Consider the following 20,625-nt stretch of genomic DNA (forward strand, 5'->3'; position numbering starts at 1 on the left):
TTCCAATAGTAAGCCTGGGTGATTGTGAGCCTAGCTGGCTGAGTGCTGGAAGCCCAGACTTGTATAACTGTTCTATAAAGAAATTTCTATGGAGAGTAGGAGGCCAACAGTGAGACGGAGCATTTGATAAACATAAATGAAGGCTTTTCCTTCCAAAATTTTATTAAATCATTTACTATTCATAATAAATTGAAAAAAATTCTGCATTGGCTAGACCCACAGACCTTTACCTAGACACCTAGAGTTTGGCAGTTTATCTTTTATTATACATGCTATAGTTATTTCTTTACCCTTCTGCCGCCAAATCCAAGTTATTTTTTATGTTTTTCAAGGTAAGTTACAAACCTTTCGACACATCTCTCCTTAACATTATACTGTGAAGGTTTTGATATAGAGTTGCTATTTCCTGCTTTTTTCAAAAGGTAAAGATTATAAACCTGAAAAAGAAAAAAATAGTCCAACTGAGTCCTGACAGTGCCTTTGTGACCTTCTACCCCGTCAAGAAACAGCCTGTTACTGTTACCCCAGAGCTCTGTCCCTTTCTCTGGGTCAGCATCCTTCCTCCCTGGAAGGCGCCCATGTTCTGACTTTGCCCACTGTACACACATTTTGACAGGTGTAGAATGTGTACAGTTGAATCATTTGGTGTGCGTTCTCCTTATATAAAACACAATTTGAGAGTGTTTGAAATCTGTCCATGGCACCTTGTCTGTTTTCTGCTCCAGTAATGCTTCATGTGACTAGGACACCATTTATTTATTCTCTTCTGAAGGGACATTGCAGATTCTGTCTCATGGCTACTATAAAGTGCTGCCATGGACTTGCTGATGTAAGTGTCCTAGAGACATATTTTTATTTCAGTTAAGCAGATTTGGAATTTGTAATTGCTGGATTAAGGAATCTGCATTTAGGCTGGAGAGTTAAGAGTGCTGGTTGCTCTTCTGGAGGATCCAGGTTCAATTCCCAGCACCCACATGGTACCAACATACACATGATGTATAGACATACATGTAGAAAGAACATCTGTTCACATAAAATAAAAGCACTTAAAAAAGATTATGCATTTGATTCCTTCTATAAGAAAATGTTAGACCTCTCTTGCTCTTTAGAAGAGCTCTTTAGAATCTTGTGGATTCTAGTTCTTCAGTCCTGCAGGTTCTGACTAGTACAGCATGTGGTCATACTCCCCATTTAGAGACCACCCTGAAAATGGATGATTCACCAGTGCCACCCATCTTTTTCAGTGGCAGCTCCTCCCAGACTCTGTCATTTGGTGCCTTCCCAGTACCTGTGTCAGTGTTGGGGGAAATGTCAGTGTGGTCCAGCACTGCCAGCCAAGCAGGAAAAGTTCCCCTTTTAGGAGTGTCACACGGAGCCAGCATCTCAGTGAAAGCCTCAGAAAAGACTTCAGGGAAGTAGTGGGAAACAGAGTTGGGATTTATGAAGGAAGATAAGTTAGTACAACCAAGGTTAGGTGGGGCTGTCTCAATAGAGTCATGTGTCTGACAAATGTAATATATGATTTTTGTGAACTCTGAGCTGATGCTGATAAAGGGATATAATTTCTAAGTAGGTTTCAAATTAAGCAAAGTTTAAAAATTAAATAAACTGTAAAGTTTGCATATGTAAGGTAGTATAGGTAATTGTGAAAGAATTTCCCTCTGTAAAGGTAACTGTAATGTGGCTGGTGTGATACATTGTTGGGTTTAGGAAGAAAGAAGTGCTGATAAGGCTGAACTCAAAGTTTCCATGTGCTCTGCTCATTAGCTGGTGTAACTCTCAGACATAGTTCTCAGCCTCACTCCATAGCAGCCTTTGCAGCCATTTTAATTTGTGTTGCAGTTCCTCATGTTTATAGAGAAATGAATGCCAGTTGCAGGATGAGGGGTGCCTTTCACTTCCTGTGCACCCTTGACGTTTTTTGCTCTGTCCTTCCTTGTCTTCCTATCTCTATTGTTTATATTTCATATTGCATTTTCTTTTGTAGAATTGTTTGACAAGGAGAGCTCAGTCACAGAAGAACTAAGCATGGTTCTGCAGAAAGGAATGGAAAGCTCAAGGGCCTTGTACTGGGGTTAACTTCAGGATGTTATCCCATCTCTTACTCTGTATACAGAGTTCTGGACATGTTCCACTTTTCTTGCACAGTTGAAATAGATGTTAAAAACCTACTAAAATGGACCAGGATGTCAAGTGTAAATAAACTGCCCCAGCACTCAAGCAGTCCTGGCACTGGTACTGCAGAGAGCTAGGGTTTCAGCGGGGACTTTAGAACAGGAAATTTAATAGTTGTATGTCATTCCATGCAGTTATGTTACCTCTAGGAATTTGTTCTGGGAATATTAGTAAGCACACATTAAAAAGCAGACTGGGCCAGTTCACTGCTTGAGATGTCAATAGCCTGCTTCCTACTGATGGTAACTATCTTATTTGGATTCCCAGTTTCATATTTGTACACATAACTGCTTTTTATTTTTTTTACTTGGGCCTATGTTTATAAGGTTTGAGATAACATTAACTAGTTTCAGTGGTTTTGTTGTTGTTTTGTTTTGTTTTAGTCAGGGTAATAATTCATGCAAAGCATCAATCCAGTATATATCCCATTAAAGCAGGTGTCTTAAAAATGATAAGCTGTTTTTGTTTTCGTGTGTTTTATTCTTGTTATGTATAGAAATGCTGTGAGCACAGGCCACATTTGAATGCCAGGCTGTGTGAATGGGATCTGAAACTATGAATAATAGTCACTGCACACTCAGCCCAAATAAAACGTTTTAATTTCATTGTTTAAACAATGGGTAGTCCTGGAAAAATTTTGTTGTTTTTCTGATCTGGAGCATGACACAGTTATATGTGCTTGATTAACATTGCAATAGAACTACTATGTAAAGAAGAATCTGGAAGGAGAAAGACTGAAGGTACTAGGGAGAGAGGAATTGGAAGGTTGTTAAGAGTCATGCTTTTAAGTTACAAAAAACTAATCAGTAATTTGTGGTGCAGGATAAAAGGTCTATGTGAAAATCCTTTGGTGGTGACTCCTTGGCAGATTTGATAACTTCCTGCTTGTTGGGAGCGGAGGAGAGACAGAGGTCCTAAACACCTCTAGAGTTTTAAGTCTGGTTTAAAGAAGGAACACTGCTGAGGTGTCAGAATGGCTAGTGGCCAAAGGGAGAATGTCTTTCCCTAGATGTCCATGGTGTGTGTGGGCAGAAGGCACATAAAAAAAGCAAGGCTTACTGGGACTCTGAACTCTCCATTTCCATCTTTCACTGGGAAGATGAGGGGCAGCTGCTTTACCTGACTGCTGAGTGCTGTGTAGGAGTGATAGGCAGCAGCAAGCACACTGCAGGCAGGCACACTCTGTTAATCAGGGATGGCTGTTTGCATGTACACTTCCTTCTGAGTGAAATTGGTTATCATGCTCAAATGTAAATAACTAACTCATTAATAATTATGCTTATATCAAATGGAAGTTTTAGGTTCTTTTACCACTGTAGTACCTATTACAGAAAGGACATATCGTCGGTCAATATTTAGGGGAAAATCAAAACAAGTCCTAACTGAAAAACAACATTTCAAGCCAGCCGAGGCAGCCATAGTACTCTGTTCAACTGGAGACTGCTCTGCACTTTGCTTGCTGTGCTTCAGTACTCTTCACTTAAAAGGTCAATATGCCCAGACCATAAATCCAAGATGCTCTAAAAACCAAAAGGGATTTTTGTAACTTGTTTGACATGTAAGCTTGAACTAAGCCGACACAAGGCTATTACTGTCTCTGCTTATCCCCTGTAGTGAGAGTGTGAAATGCTTTGCAGCACATTCATTTAATGTGTTAGGTTACTGGCCAGTCCCAGAATGTGCTGCTGAAGGGGTTCTATGTAATGTGCAGCAGTGGTGAACTCAGATCAAGAGGTCCTGGTCATTTTGTTTCTGGGGCTGTCTAATTCTGAAGGTGGCTTTCTTCCTGCTTTATCACATATCAGAGTTTCACTGTATAGGTCTAGAACTTGGCCTAGGTGTTCTTTAAACTACAGCTGGAATTTTAGGTGTTTTTTTGTTTTTTGTTTGTTTGTTTGTTTTTTTAGGTGTGTAGACATATAGATATGAAAATGATTGTCATGAGGGGAAGTGGTTGGAAGAGTGAAAACATCCAGTGGGCAGCAGTGGCTGGTGGGTCAGGGAAAGTCTATGAAAAGGCCTTTTTTTGATGTTCTCATAGGAGGGCAGGTAAGCATGGGCAAGGTTAACTTTGGTAGAATGGATAGCCTTATGCTATCCATTTAGACTCTGTGTCTAGTACCAGGCCCTGGAGTGATTAAGACAGATAATTGTCAGATAGTATGTAACAATCAAGTCAGAGAAATTTGTTCGGAGTTTGGAATCTCGGTTTGGTTTACATGGCAAAGTTATGCTCACAGGCAAGTTGTTCACCATCTCCAGCATCTTGTGGCCCTGGGAGGATAGCCTCTCTGGGATTGGCAAGGACTCCACAGTGTCAAAGCGTTTTAAAGGGAAAATAAGGTGCATCATGGGCATGCCTGTGTGTGGTTGTTGTGACTTTGGAGCAAACATTTGTGTCTACAGCGGTGACTTTCACTACATGGACAATAAAAACCCTTAAAGAAAACCTCAAGTGTGATTTTTGTGCTTGAGAATTTTCCATTTTCTGTTTTATCTATCTGTCTATCTACCTACCTACTTAACTGTCTTCTACCTACTTATCTATTTGTCTATCTATCATCTATCTACTTGTATATTTATCTACCATCTATCTTATCTATTTGTCTATCATCTATCTACCTATATATTTATCTATCTATCTACTTAATTATTTGTCTATCATTTATCTATTTGTCTATCTATCTTATTATATAAACTGTATGTATCGCTTACATTCAGGAATGTTAGTACTGGTTTGGGACTTGTATCTGAGATACAAGTAGAGCTATTTTTAGAAGACACTTTCTGTACTTTCTGAATCCAGTGAAGGTTTTCCCTCAGAGGTGTTTGCTAGAGGCTCTTTATTCTAACTGCCATCATTCCTCTTCTATTGCTGTATTTGTTTGCTTTGGAGTATCTTCCACGTTATGAGCACACTCTTAGGAACCTCCCCTGTGATGGCAAACTTTCTTGTCTTGGTGGGACTTTAGTTTGTGGAAACAGCAAAATGCACAGTAAATCAAAGAAGAGTTTAGTTGCTGTTCCAATAAAGATGTGATGAGAAGATTATCAGTGATGGGACTTAATTTCCCAGGTGGACTTGGCTCCAGCTACAGCTGTGGGAAATAAAGGTCCTGCACTCGCTGGAGCAAAACCACACATGTGAGGCAGATGCTCCTGACGGATCCCAGGAAGAGATGAGTGGGCTCAGGTAACCTGAGATGATTTGAAGAAAATTGGAGTAGAAGTGGAAATAAACTAGGTCAGGTTTCAATTAAAGGTCACATTTGAAAAGACTTTAAGAAATAAAATTAACAGGGAACATTTCTTAATATGTGAAGGGCTGAAGTTTTGTTTTGTTTTGTTTTTAACTTTTATTTGCATACTCAGCCCAAATAAGAAGTTTTAACTTCATTGTTTAAACAATGGGTAGTCCTGGAAAAGGTTTGTTGTTTTTCTGATCTGGATCATGACACAGGTTTATGTGCTTGATTAACATTGCAATAGAACTATTATGTAAAGAAGAATCTGGAAGGAGAAAGACTGTTTTTTGTTTGTTTGTTTTTTAATTTCTTTTAAAATACGGTTCCCAGAGGACTGTTAGACAGATACTGCATGGTGGACATTGTGAGGTAGACATGGGTCAGAACTTCAGCTCTCCCCAGAGATCCACCTGGGAAATCAAGTCCCACTGATGGCAGTGTTGTGTGTGTGTGTGTGTGTGTGTGTGTGTGTGTGTATTTGTGTGTATTTGTGTGTGTTATGTACAATTACATTTTTCAGAATTTAATACAGAGCCTTAGCAGCCTGTGCTTTGTGTGCTTTCTGTGGCAATGCTCAGGTGCCTACAATGTATGGCTTGTGCTGTAGTTAACTCTTGAGGGTGAAGTCTTCAGGGACACATTCATCATCTTGCACTTCTGCCTTGCTCCTATAGTTGTTGGTATAAAGGTGATTTCTCCTTTTTATACTGTGTTTTAATAGTATTTGTTTAGAGAAAAAAATGATTGGTTGCTCCTGCCCCAACCCATTCACTCCTGAACATTAAAGATTGCCTTTTTATTTTAGGGACTGTCCACTTAGAGGATTCTCTTGATAGTGAATGAGGTAGTGTGTTTGGAAATGGATTTTGAAATGAATATCTGTTCATTAGAAAACTTCGTTAGTACTTTATGATTTCTCTGGAGGTCTGAACGTGGTTCCTTTAGTTCCTAAGGCTTGGAGAACACATAAGCAATGTATCTTTTCTTTATAGAAACAGAACACTTTGCAAGAGGTACATGGGTTACTACAGGAAAATTGAATTCTAGGGCAACCTCTTGCACTTACAGGTTGTTCCTTACTTTTCCAACCATCAGCTAAGCTCAGATTATACTAATAACTTGAGTATTTGACCACATAAAGCAAGACTCCTGTAGGAATCCTGTATTTCTAGAATCAAGCTTCATTTACTTTGGGTTATTCAGACAGTATTCCCTTTCATTTTAGTACATCTTTGTTAAAAAAAAAACTTTATTAAAAAATTTGCAAACACACACACTGAATTATCGAGGTCCAAATCATCTACAGTTCAGTGAGCTTCTATACTATTAGTTGCCATTCTGCACAAAGGCTCTAGAACCTCATGTTGGTTTTTGCTTTCAATATGTGTGTGTACTCACCCACCACAAACAATGGAAAATGCCTAACTGAGCTGGCAAAAAAGCTACTTTGAATCTTCCTTCCTAACTCACTTTCATTGCCTGCATTCAGTTCCTCCTCATCCTCTAGTAGGTAGCCTTTCTTCTTCTGTTTTCTTCATGTTTTACTTTATCCATATGTACATTTTTCCATATGTTCATATATTGTCTTCTAGATTCCACAAATGAAGGAGAACATGCATATTTTTCTATATGTGACCTTTCTTAATATTATACATTCTAAGTCCATCTAATTTCCTGCAAATTTTGTATTTTTCTTTGCAGCTGAATAGTGTTCCTTCATATATATACCAGACCCTCATTGCCTGTTCATCTATGGATGGACACTATGCTGATTCCAATTCATTGCTTTATTCATTGTAGTGAATAAAGCAGCAACAACTATGGGGTGCCAATAGATCTGTGGTGAGATTGAGTGCAGCTTTTGATAAATGTGGTTTTTTTTTAAACAATGAATTCATATTGTCAGTATATAGGATTGCATGGAATTTGACTAAGACCACAAATAAATAGAACACATTCTTATCAAACCAAATTGTGTGTATACCTAGAACTGATTGGATATATACTGTTTTATTAAAGTCATGACATTGGTGGATTATTGCTTGTGCTGCTTAGAGAATTTTAATACATGAGTAAAGCCAATGACTGGCTTTCTTTTTGTGGACCATGAGGTGGATGGTTGTTCCTTGAAAGACAAAATTATCATCATTATAATAACGTAGAGATATCTCCTAAATTACAAAGCTATGCTTTTCTATTTTTAAATTTTATTTTATTGCCATGGGTGTTTTATATGAATGCAGGTATGTCTGTGTACCATTTATGTGCCTGGTCCTCACAGAGAACAGGAGAGGGCATTGGATGCCCCTAGAACTGGCATAGGGGTGATTGTGAGTTACCATGTAGGTTCTGGAATTGAACATGTGTTCTGTTGAAGAGCAGCCAATTTTCTAAACCACTGAGCCATCTTTGCAGCCCCTTACAAAGCTGTCCTACTGTTCTGGTTTTATGCTATTCATGTAATCACCCCATTTAGCTGTTCTGGATCCCATGATTTTGAAGCATGACCCTAGTCTTCAAAAAGACTGCATTCTGAGGTCTCACCATGGTTGTCTTTATGCTTGAGCTTTGCAAGAACTGCTCTAACAGGATTGCCTCAAGCGTTAGTAAAGCACACTTTAAGTTTTCCCAGTTATGGAGAGGTTACTGTTTAGCCTAATTTTATATGATCTGTGTTAAATCATTGCCAAGTAGATTTTCATGAACATATAAAGCATCTTAAGCTACTTGTCCTTTGAAATCATATAAGGCTAAAAGCATAATACTTTTAATGAAAAATGCCCTTTACTTAGGTAAAGTAATGTTTAATTTTTTTCTTATTCTTAAGAATATACATATATACCATAACCATATGTACCCCTCATTTCCCTCTCCATTTTTCCACACAGCTCCCTCAATAGTCCCCTTCCCAGTCCCGAGTCTTTTTTTTTCTTTTGTACTCCACTAACTCCAGTTATTGTTGCTTGTGTGTGATGGGTCTGGCGCCATTCATGGGAGATCCTACTGGTGGCCTCGTTCTCAAACAAGAGTCCTTCTCCCTCCCGCAGCATCTGTCAGCTGCTGAAGGCAGTGTTCCACAGGACTCTTCCCCATCTCCTGCCTCTGAGATCCTTTCTGCCTCCTCTTCCTGTGTGGTCCCTGCCCCTGTCAGGTAGGGGTGGGGGACATTGTCATCGGTGTCCCATTTTAGACAGATTGCTCATCTCTCATTCTCAGCACTGTGGCCAGTTGCGCATCTGTCTACTGAGCACTGCCCGCTGCAGAATGCAGCTTCTCTGAGGAAGGCTGAGGGCAGCTCAGGGCCAAGTGTACAAACATAAATATTCTAAAGGAATTTTGACAGCGTGGGTATGTAACAAAAATCATAATATCGAGTTCCACCTTGAGTAATACAGTTGTCGTTTTTATCCCCTCTACATTCAGTTCTCTTGCAGCTAGCAAGTGATGCTTTGCCGAATGACATGACATTGGCTCTTGCTTATCTCCTTGCCCTACCTCAGGTAAGCTTACCTTACCAACAAAAAGCTTAAGTAAACAAAAAGTTTATTCTGGGAGTCATTGTTAGTGAAATTGGGTATTACATGTCTCCTCTTTTCCTGATAATTCCTAGGCCTAGTCAGTATCCAGAGACTAAATTTTATAATGCTAACTTTATCATCTCTCTTTCAGTCTGCTTTTACATAGTAAAGGCTACTTTATTTCTGAGCTCTCATACTGCACGTGATGGTGGGTTCAGGTTAATGCGATGGGAAGTTTGTACTGCGGTCCTGGGTAATCAGTGTGTGATGATTTCTAATGGTCTTGCTGTTTCTGTTAGCTGAGTTGGTTCTGTGGTGCTTCTTCCTAGGTATTGGATGCTAACACGTGCTTCGAGAAGCAGGCTCCCTCGGCACTGTCTCTCCAGCTGGCAGCATACTACTACAGCCTGCAGATCTATGCCCGACTGGCTCCATGTTTCAGGGACAAGTGCCATCCTCTTTACAGGGTGAGTCCTTAAAGTTTAACCCATTTTCCCGTGTGCACAGGCTTCCCAGCAGACAGTGCTGGCCTTTTCTGTGAGACAGAGTTCCTTCTTAGGTAGGATGAAGAGGCAGATTATCTAATACAGATGGTGAATCCTGATTCTCTCTCTCTTTTTCTTCCAACGATGATTTTTACAAAGTTCTTTAGTAGAGACTAAAACGTAAAAATTTTAAGTCACACCCCCAAAGATAGCTGGCTTTCTAAATTAGTATAGTAGATGTCTTACTTTCTTTTCCTGTTTGTGTGACAAAATATGGACAAAAGTTACCTTAGGGATAAAAAGTTTATCTTTAGCTCACAGCTCAAGGTGGGTGCAAGCTATCATGGCAGAACTATCAAGGCAGCAGGAGCTTGAAGCAGCTACTAACATCTTATTCACAGTCTGCAGAGGTCCAAATGTGCACATGCTCCACGTTCCTTTTATTTGTCCAGAGTCACAGTCCAGGGAAGTGGTTCTATCTGTCCTGTGGGTCTTCCCACCTCAATTGACACAGGTAATCCCCCATAGACAGGGATGCACAAGGCCCATCTCCCAGATGATTCTCTCAGGGTAAAAGCTGACAGTAACCATCACAGTCAGCAGTGTGATTCCATGAATGTTACCTTCCTTTGTGACCAAGACAAGAAGACAGTAAGTGTATAGATGTAATCAGGTCCACACTTGCCACAAGCTTCAAATGTTCTTTTATTGCTGTTCTGAGGGAAAGCACTAACTATACTCCTGTTGTTTACAGAAGTATGGCCATCAGTACTAGGAAATTCTCCAAGGTTATTTTTGTGATGTACGTTTAATAAAGGTGGGAAATGATATATTTTTTATATCATTTAAATCATATCATGGATTATTTTAAGAACATTTAAATTATATAATTAAATAGATCAGACACCCACAGCTACAGTGTGCACAGATCTAATGTCCAAATTTTACTGAAGCAAGATTCTCCTTCCCTGGGACAAGACAGACTCTACAGAAATAATTCCATAGGTATGTCAAAGTTCTAGCTGTCATAACCATTCTAAACAAAAAGACCCTTAAAGTATGTGAAAAACATTCTACTTGTGACAACTATTACTTTCATCTTCAATTTTTATTTAAAAGGAGAGTGGATGTACCACCCGTAGCACAGGGTCATCTTCCTAGGACATAGCCATTATTGGCTGAATTGCTCCTCAGTGTTTTTTGTCTATCTCAGTAGTGCCTGGCTAAGAAATAGCATTGTGCTCTTACACCCACTAAATGCAAGGTATTTATTTGGGGACTTTAGGTTTTTTTTTCTTGGCTGTCACTGTTACTTTCTACAGTTATGGTTACTAATTCTACATAAATTTTCTGCAAGTAGTTTTGTTTTAAAATCTCACATTTTTATGTGAAACAAGTAATTTCAGGGGACATAGCAATGGTAAAGCATGTGCAAGTCCTGGCTTCAGTTCCTAATATTGTAAAAATTTAAAATAAATGCGCATCATAGGTCATGATATGGATTGAAAGAGTGAAGTAATTATATGTAAGGAGTATAATCTCCTTAATGTGACATAGCCACACAGGTTTGACACTTGGCTCCCAGGAAGTAACACTGGTTTGGAAGGCTGTGGAACCTTTGGAACTGACTGATGTCGAAAAAGTGGCCAACTGGGCAAGGCTTGATGGCAATATCTACTTCTTATAGCCCAAGTTTCTTACTTTCTGGTCTCTAGATGGGAGCAATCCCTTCTGCAAGCCACCACCTCCCTGTGCATTGCAGTTCTCTCTAGGGTGCCTTCTCCCTGCAATGGTGGATGGGATTCTTTGAAATTATATGCCAAAGCAAACCTTTCCTCCCTTAAGTTTCTTTGGCTGGATAGCCCACGTCAAGTGATACACCTCTACCAACAAGGCCACACTTCCTACTTCTTCCCAAACAGTTCCACCAACTGGGGATCAAGTGTCCAAATATATGAGTCTCAGGGGCACATTGTCATTCAAACTAGTATAGGTGTCTTATCATAGAGATTAATTAGTAACTAAATAGGGACATGTGTTGCATTCATTTTGTGCTTATTTTTATTAGTACTTTATTATACAGAAAAGGAACAAGTAATTTGTTTCAAGACACCAGTTTGTTGAAATACTTTGGAACATTTGGTAAAGCTCCACTTTTCCAAATGCATTGTACTTTGTTGTAAATGTAAATATTTTCCCAGAAGATCGGTTGAAGTCTCAGAGCATGTTTGACTGAATACTCTGAGTGGATATCATTGGCATGCAGTGCATGTGGTGAAAAGAGGATCTTCTCTTCCATTTCAGTCTATGTCATTGTGTTCATTAGCTTTTTTTGTGGCTGCAGTGACCCAAGAGAAACAATTCCAAAAGAAGAAATATTTCTGCTGCTGTTGTTCACAGTTTCAGTGTTTGAGTTCGTATTTGGTTGACCCCATTGCTGGAGAGAGGCATCCCACATCTTGAAAATTGGAACATTGGCAGAAGTTGCAAAGGGAGGGAGAATATTACAGATTTCTCCTAGTCTCTTTTAGTCAATCTAGTTTTGTAGCCTGTGTAATATAAGTCCACTTCTGATCAGTGTGAGAGCCAAATACATTTCTTTAGATCACAACTTTCCTCCCCAGCCCCTGACTAATTCACATCTGGTGTATAATGTTGAGTACATTCTGTCCAGCACCAAGACTCTCTATAGTCTTAATAGTCATAACAGTTTTCAAAGTCCCAAGTTCCAGTGTCTTCCTGAGACTCAGGAAGGCTCCCATTAAAAGAAAAGCAAGGTACACACTTACTCTGTTGAGTAGAAAAAGAATTAATATGCCTATTCCAAATGAGAATGGGAGAAGAGCAAGGGGAGACCATTCTCTACGCTGCTTCCAAAGATTTCAGAGTCACAGTGAAGCCAACTCATGGCCACAGGCTCACTTTTTTGGTGCTGTCTCTGTGTCAGTTGCTGTGACTAACCTGACACAACAACAAAGGGGTGGAAGGTTGACCTTTGTTCAGTTTTAGATCTGGGCCCATGACTCTATAGTTTGGGGCTTAAAGCAACTCAATATCAAGGCAGCAGAAGTGTGTGGCAGAGGCTGGTCCCTCCATGGCAATGGGAAAGCAGAAAAATGAGGGTGTGGCCATGCTACAGAATTCCCTTTCTCCCTCCTTATTCAAGTAGGACCTTTGATCTATGGCACAGTACCAGCCATATTTAGTACCCACTGGAAACACAGATAAGTTCAGAATATGATTTAGTAATTTCCGAGAACTTGAGCTTCCACATTTAATCAAGATGACAGCGAAAATTAACCATCACAACCGAAGCAGCATCCTGCCATATGTGTAGCTCTGTGCTGTACTTCCCTTGAATTCAAAAGATTGGAAAGCTCTTAGCCCAATTATTACTAACTGTACCTGTGTCACCTCTGTCTCTGTCCTTTCCCACTGGGATGAAACAAGGAAGGTGGAAGGTGCTTGACCTCAGTGAGCTACAGATGTTTTCTCCATTTGTTTAAGAAAGTTGTACAAGGTAGCTGAAGAGATGTCTGTTTGGTTAAGAGCATATACTGCTTTTCCAAGGGGCCTGAGTGTGGTCTCCAACATCTACATCAGATAGCTAACAACCACCTGTAACTCCAGTTCTACCATATCCAGTGCCTTCTTCTGGCGTCTGCAGGCACCTGTAGTCACGTGCATATCTCTGTATACAGACATGCATATATACATAAAGATAAAAATAAATCACTAAAAAGAGAGAGGAGTGGGTATGTTATATGAATTGTGGTATATAGGAGCTGGAAGATGGTGTGCAGGGCTATGAAACACCATCCCTAGTCTCAGTACAGCTACTGCAATCACTAACTCACATCAACCATAGTTATTTGCACTGGTGATGCACAGACCAATTTTCTCAGCAATTAGGAAAGGGGCAGGGGTTTGTGGGGTGCTTATCTTTTACCTCTGAAAGATTGTTTATCAGTGGATTCTAGAAGAGACTCACTGTATACATTCTGCTGAGTCCTTCATGCTTCAACCAATAACTCCAAACCCACTGTCACACAAATGGCTAAGGTTAACCTTGGGCCAGAAAACAAAACTCATGACATGTAAGAGAGATTTGTCGGGAGAGGAAGTGTTGACATAGGTGTTAGTGAGGTGAGAGTGGTCAATATGTAAAGCACACATCCATGATGTTGTTAAAAAAAAAAAAGTGAAAATAAAAAATTTTAAAAAGGATAGTTATATGAGGTGTGGATCAGAATAATGAATACAATAGATAAGAGAACCAAACATAGACCCAATATATCCATATATATATATATATATATCACATATATATACATACATATGTATATTTTAAGTTATAGTTTTGAGAAAGTGAGAAATCTTGTAGCAGAGCCACACCGTGGCCTGTTCTCAGTTTCACTTTCAAAAAAAGTCTCTAAAGAATTCTTTGGAGGAAAGTTCTGATAAGAAGTTATCTATGTTTTTCCCCCCTGACTGCAAGCCAAAAGTCCTAAGCATGCACAATCCCTTGAAAGAATTACTGAGTGTGTAGAAAAGAGTTAGACTAATTTAACCCCCACTTTCCCATCTGTCCCTCACTAGGTTCATCCTCAGGACTGTGTACCATCTCACCTGAGCAAGCATTCCTCACACACTCACCGTCTGCTTGCCCCTTCATGGTTTGCACACTCTATTTTTTAGAGGTTTTATACTTTTTACTCATTACTAATGAGGTATTTGAAGGCATGATCTGTCGTGTTTCTTAGATTTCCCAGTGCTTCCAGCAGGTCCTGTACTATGAAGGCGTAGTTAACAAATGTTTCCTGGGAATATGGCTGAAAGCTTGTAATTCTGCAGTACACCTTGGAAGACTGAGCTGTGTGTTTTCAATGAGTGTCTCATGTCTGACCTCTTTGTGCCAGGCAGTATTCTGGAGGTAACAATAGTGCACAGTTTCGAAAGCACCTCCCCACTTAGGAATTTCATTCTTCCATCCTCCTGAGGGCAGGGTTCTGTATTGGTTACATTTCTCTGCTTCAGTAAAACACCATGACCCAAAGCTACTTGTGAAAGAGTTTATTTTAGCTTCAGATTCCAGAGGGAGTGTGAATAATAGCAGAGGAGGCCTGGCAGCCCGAGGCCTGAGCAGGGAGCTGAGAGATCACATCTTCCACATGAGCACAAAGCAGAGTGTCAACTAGCAGTGGAGGGAGGCTACCAAAGGCAGGCACCAGGGCTGCACTCCTCTAGCAAGGTTGTTCCACCTCCTGAACGTTCCATGACCTCCTCAAACAGTGCCGCCACTAGTGGACCAAGTGTTCAAATACACATGCTTGTGGGGCTATTTCTCACTCAAACTACCACATAATATCATGTGCAAAATATAAAATAAGTAATGGGACGCGGAGGAGTATGTGTTTGTGTGCATGCCTGCATGTGCAGTACTCAGCAGCCTCAGCAGAGACTGGCAAAGGTTGACCTTGAGTAAAGCATGCACTGTGTCACTGTGCAGCTTCTGATAGGAAGAACATTCTGGACAGGAAACAACAGCACCGAAGTCTCAGAAGTGTCACTGTTCTGCCATACATACTGTGGTATCTTATCACAAGGTATTTGCATTGGACTTAAAATTTTGCTGTATAAAATTCAAAGCATAAAAGAGTTGCCTGAGTAGAGGTAAGTGAAATCTGTGTCCAGATGCATTCCTTCCTAGCTGGCTAAGAGATTGTCCTGTGCCACTCGGGGTGCGACAGCAGTCAGCTCGGTGCCATGTCCATAGGGGCTGCCAGTGCAGAGCAGAACTGTCAAGTGAGCCTTGCAGCCGCTTGTCTGCTTTAAGATGCCGTCACATCCATCCTCCATTGGGTTCTTTTAGCAGCTTCATTGTGCAGACGACAGCTCTTTGCAGAAAATGACTCAACAGACTGTGGTGACTTGCTCACGGTTACTTTAGTAGGAAGCTACATCCTGTTAGGTCTCTCTGCTTATTACCTGGGCATGCTGCCACTCTGGCTTTTTTGCAAAAGAAAGAGTGTTACCTTTTTTTTCGGAGGGGGCGGGGACCTGAGTGATCTTTCTGGCAAACAAGTCTAATGGAAATTCCCAGCAGGATATTTTCATCTGCTGCTGTGTCTATAATATCAAATCTAAACTCCTGCACATGGCAGAGAAACCCCCAGAAAACCGGTTGTCTCTTCCCAATCCTTTCAGGCCTATTTCCTGACATCACCTCTTTCAGAGATTATATTCTAACTGTTCTGAAATTCTGTTTCTCAGAACTTGAGATCTTGTGTGTAGTTCTCTGGATATGTGGATTTAATCCTTTCTCTCCAGCTGTCTCCTCCCCACTATGGATAAACGAATCTCAGCCAAGGTAACTTCTCTGATGCCCTCCCTGCCTCTTCCACAGACACTGGCCTCTTTCTCCCATCTCCCTTATTACTTGCATGTATACTCAGGGCAAAGGACTCTTTAATTTTTAAGACTCTTTAATTACTAAGATATTGTACATGATGCTTATATGTCTCATGACTGTATTTGAGGGCAAACATACCATTGCTTTCTGTATCCTTAAGACCTAATTCCCTGTACATACTCAGTGTGTATGTACTGACTGTGAATTGGCATGTAAATAAATTCAGCAATCTTGTTGACTGCTGTGCACTGGGACATTAGGATGCTGGGAGCTTCAGATGTGTGGATGTGAGGTCCACCCTGCATGGACTGGAAGGAAGGAGAGGCAGGCAGTGGAGTTGGATGCATTGAGTACACCCCAGTGCTCCACAGGAGTGCTTCACACACTAATGACTCATTATTTGACTCTTTTCAGCATCTTCCTCTGCATCACACGGCACTGCTGAGTTTGGAATTAAATATGACAAACTCCTGATGAATCATCCTGGAAATTGAAATCAGAGTGGGTTCAATTTGTTGTCTCCACATAACAACACCCAGTGAAGCTTAGCTTTCATTCACTTGTCAGTGCCTCTTGGTTCTGCTTCCTCAGTCTTCACAGCTCTCTCTACTCCCTGTGGCTAAGCATGTAGGGATGCTTTTGTAGGTAGAGTGATAGAATTCCTGCCTGTGCTTCATGAAGGGCAGTGTTGTTCTGAGCCAACCAGCAGGGGCCAGAACTCACCAGGATTTTTAGATGACATTTGGAGCAACCTAACTCACCTACAGTTCTTTTTTCACTTTCGATGTAATGATTGGTAGATGAGTATTAGGAAATTATTTCCTCTTATAACATTTGCCCTAATTTTATCATTTTAATGTATAATACATAATCCACACATGACCTAAAAAGTGCAGGTAGAGAAGGTGGCATACAGTAAAATCTGTTTCCATTTCTGTCCAACAATATTTCACAAATGTTCACATTTATACAATTCTATTTCAGACAGACTGCACTGTGCCTTGTTTTCCACTCACATCTGACCTTTGTGATTGTGATAAATGTGTTTGGAAGTGTGATCTTGCTGTCATTTTTGAAGTTCTCCAAAGATATCAGTTAAAAATGGAGACGTGTCCTTTAGTGCTACAGACTAGAGAAGCAAATGCAACAGAGATGAAATTCCAAACTTTGTGGAAGACTTTCTGAAATGTGTGGGTTTTCTTTTAAGCTACTCATTGAAAATACTAAGTAGAAAATTATCTCAAAATAACAGCCCTAAAGGGAAGAACATACCACTTGTTTACAACTTCACAAACAGCATTACAAAGACATGGAAACCATCCAACATAGTAGACTCATTCCTTGTCCTAGTGTGCAGCAGTGGCAGCCAGCAGACTTTTTTGTGTTTTTTTTTTTTTTTTAATACTAATGCATACCTTGGCTTCATAGTGGCTTGACTATATTCTTTAAAGAAACCATATTTTATTCACCCCTTGAAAAATTGCTACTGTTTCAGAGGAAAATAGAATGACTCTTCACACTTTCCCTTTTAGAATTTTTGGTGTCTTATTTTGCTGTTAGTTTTTTTCAGCCTGTGCAATAGTTTTACAATATCACTTCAAATACTGCATACAGAAGATTCCAAAGCTACCAGTGAAGTCTTTTAGTCTTCTTAGAGGCTAAAGGCTTTCACACTTATAAGTTACAATCCAGGCTTCAGGGAGAACAGGGTGGGTTGGAGAGATGAAAGAAATGGAAGTTTGAAAACACGCTAAACAACAAAAACTCTGAAGTAATGTTAGGTGTGAGGTTGGGTATGGACCACAGGGGGAATGACTAAGTGCTGTGAGGCATTGTGCTGGAGGCCATGTGGTTTGGAGTTTCTTCCCAGCTACAGCACTGCAGCCAATGACCCCTGAAGTACAGCAGACATCTAGAAGATGGAGCAGCTTTCTTGTCACCCCATTGCTGGATGAGGTGATGTTCAAGTGAAAACACTTGAAAGCTTAAAAAGTTTACATTTCAAGAGATGAATTTGTATTAAATAAAGTATCAGAGTGAATCAGAATTACTTGGAATATTTTGAGAAAAGTGATGAGCTCATGGAAATTTCTACTGAAATTTGAGTTGAATTTTAGAAAGCATATAAACCAGCCAAGTCCCTTAAGAAAGAGATAGAAAATAATAGTGCCAATAAGCAAATAATCCACATAGGCAGCTATAGTTTACAACACACTCATCTACCTTGTCTCTTTAATCTTTACGAGGACTATATAGAAGAAATTGCTTCAAGTTTGAAACCATATAACTTGATGATCAAGAGGAAATGCCAATAATCCAAGCCTTTGGGGCTAATTCATTTGCTTCTTCTGCAGAAGTAAATTTGTTTTTTTCTTTGAAGGCTTTGTAAAAAGTTCTCTTTTTCTTATGTTCCCCAACATTATTTGAAGTATTGAAAAATAACATGTCTCTAAACTTAACAGATATTTTGATAATTTATGCATGTGTTATTCTGATAAATCTGCCCTGAGACAATTAATAGAATGCCATGTTCACCATTAAAAAGAAATTCCCCCCCAAAAAAAATAAAAATAAAAAAAAAATAAAAAGAAATTCCCAAAAGAGGTGTTCTCAGGGAGCCAAGCACTAAGTGCTTTTAGAGAAGGAAAGACTGGGAAATAGCTCAAATCAGATACCATCCCCAAACTTCCCACACTCATTTTTAAAATTTTTATTTATTACAATTTATTCACTTTGTGTCCCAGCTATAGCCCCCTCCCAATCCCGCCTGCCCTTCCTCTTCTCCTCCTGTGCCCCTTCCCCAGTCCACTGAGAGGGGAGGTCCTCCTCCCCTTCCATCTGAACCTACCCTATCAGGTCTCATTAGGAATGGCTGCATTGTCTTTCTCTGTGGACTGGTGAGCCTGCCCCACCTCATGGGGAGGTGGTCAAAGACCCAGCAACTGAGTTCATGTCAGAGACAACAGTCCCTGTTCCCATTACTAGGGAACCCATTTGGAGACTGAGCTGCCATGGCCTACATCTCTGAAAGGGTTCTAGGTTATCTCTATGCATGGTCCTTGGTTTGATTATCAGTCTCAGAAGACCCCTGGGCCCAGATTTTTTGAATCTGTTGATCTCTTTGTGGTGCTCCAGTCACCTCCAGGTCTTTCTACTTCCCCTTTCTTTCCTAAGATTTCCTGCACTCTGTCCAAAGTTTGGCTATGAGTCTCAGCTTCTGCTTTAACACCCTGCTGGGTAGAGTCTTTCAGAGGCCCTTTGTGGTAGGCTCCTGTCCTGTTGCCTGTTTTCTCCCTCTTCTGATGTCTATCCCATTTGTCTTTCTGAATAAGGATCTTACCCCAGGTCCTCTTTCTTGCTTAGCTTCTTTAAGTATACAAATTTTAGTATGATTATCCTATGTTATATATCTAAGATCCACTTATAAGTGAGTATATGCCATGTGTGTCTTTCTGCTTCTGGGATACTTCACTCAGGATGATCTTTTCTAGTTCCCACCAATTGTCTGCAGATTTCATGATTTCCTTGTTTTTAATTGCTAAGTAGTAATACATTGTGTAAATGAACCACAATTTCCGTATCCATTCCTGAGTTGATGGACATCTGGGTTGTTTCCAGGCTCTGGCTATTACGAATAAAGCTGCTGCAAACATGGTTGAGCAGATGTCCTTGTTGTATACTTGAACGTATTTTGGTTATATGCCTAGGAACAGCATAGCTGGATCTTGAGGTAGCACTATTGCTAATTGTCTGAGAAAGTGCCAAATTGATTTCCAAAGTGGTTGTACAATTTTACATTCCCATCAGCAATGGAGGAGGGTTCCCCTTTCTCCACATTCTTTCCAGAATCTATTGCCACTTGAGTTTTTGATCTTAGCCATTCTGATGGGTGTGAGGTGAAATGGGTTGCTTTGATTTGCATTACCCTGATGACTATGGGTGTTGAACATTTCTTTAAGTGTTTCTCTGCCATTCCATATTCCTTTATTGAGAATTCTCTGTTTAGCTCTGTACCCCATTTTCTAATTAGATTACTTGATTTGCTGCTGTTTAACTTCTTGGGTTTTTCATATATTCTGAATATTAGCCCTCTGTCAGATATAGGGTTGGTGAAGATCCTTTCCCAATCTATAGGCTGTCATTTTGTTCTAAAGACAGTGTCCTTTGCTTTCCAGAAACTTTTCAGTTTCATGAGGTCCTATTGATTGATTGTTGATCTTAGAGCCTGTGCTGTTGGTGTTCTGTTCAGGAAGTTGTCTCCTATAACAATGAATTCAAGGCTTTTTCCCACTTTTTCTTTTAACAGATTTAGTGTGTCTGGTTTTATGTTGAGGTCTTTGATCCACTTGGACTTTAGTTTTGTGCAGGGTGATAAATGTGGATTTATTTGCATTTGTCTACATGTTGATATCCATTTAGACCAGCACCATTTGTTGACAATGCTACCTTTTTTCCGTTGTATGGTTTTGCTACCTTTATCAAAGATCAAGTGTCCATAAGTGTGTCTGTTTATTTCTGTGTCTTCTATTTGATTCCATTGATCCACCAGTCTGTGTCTATACTATTACCATGTAGTTTTTATTTCTGTTGGTCTATAGTAGAACTTGAGATAAGTGGTGCTGATACCTCCAGAAGCTCTTTTATTATAGTGGATTGTTTTAGCTATTCTGGGTCTCTTGTTATTCCATATGAAGTTGAGAAATTTTCTTCCAAGCTCTGTAAAGAATTGTGCTGGTAATTGGATGGGAATTGCATTGAATCTGCAGATTGCTTTTGGCAGGATGGCCATT

The 20,625-nt window shown here is 40.0% G+C and overlaps 1 protein-coding gene across 5 annotated transcripts in view; it reads left to right on the plus strand.

Annotated features, from left to right (window-relative positions):
* Nbas (NBAS subunit of NRZ tethering complex) overlaps positions 1-20,625 on the plus strand; it is a 307,505-nt gene that overhangs the window by 178,068 nt on the left and 108,812 nt on the right. For all 5 annotated transcript variants that reach the window (XM_060366017.1, XM_060366025.1, XM_060365995.1 and 2 more), the window contains 2 exons: positions 8,844-8,920; positions 9,268-9,405. In XM_060366017.1, coding sequence (XP_060222000.1) covers positions 8,844-8,920; positions 9,268-9,405 — 215 coding nt within the window. The remainder of the gene's footprint in view (positions 1-8,843; positions 8,921-9,267; positions 9,406-20,625) is intronic.

Source organism: Meriones unguiculatus, chromosome 1 (assembly GCF_030254825.1).
Source record: "Meriones unguiculatus strain TT.TT164.6M chromosome 1, Bangor_MerUng_6.1, whole genome shotgun sequence".
Lineage (NCBI taxonomy): Eukaryota > Metazoa > Chordata > Mammalia > Rodentia > Muridae > Meriones > Meriones unguiculatus.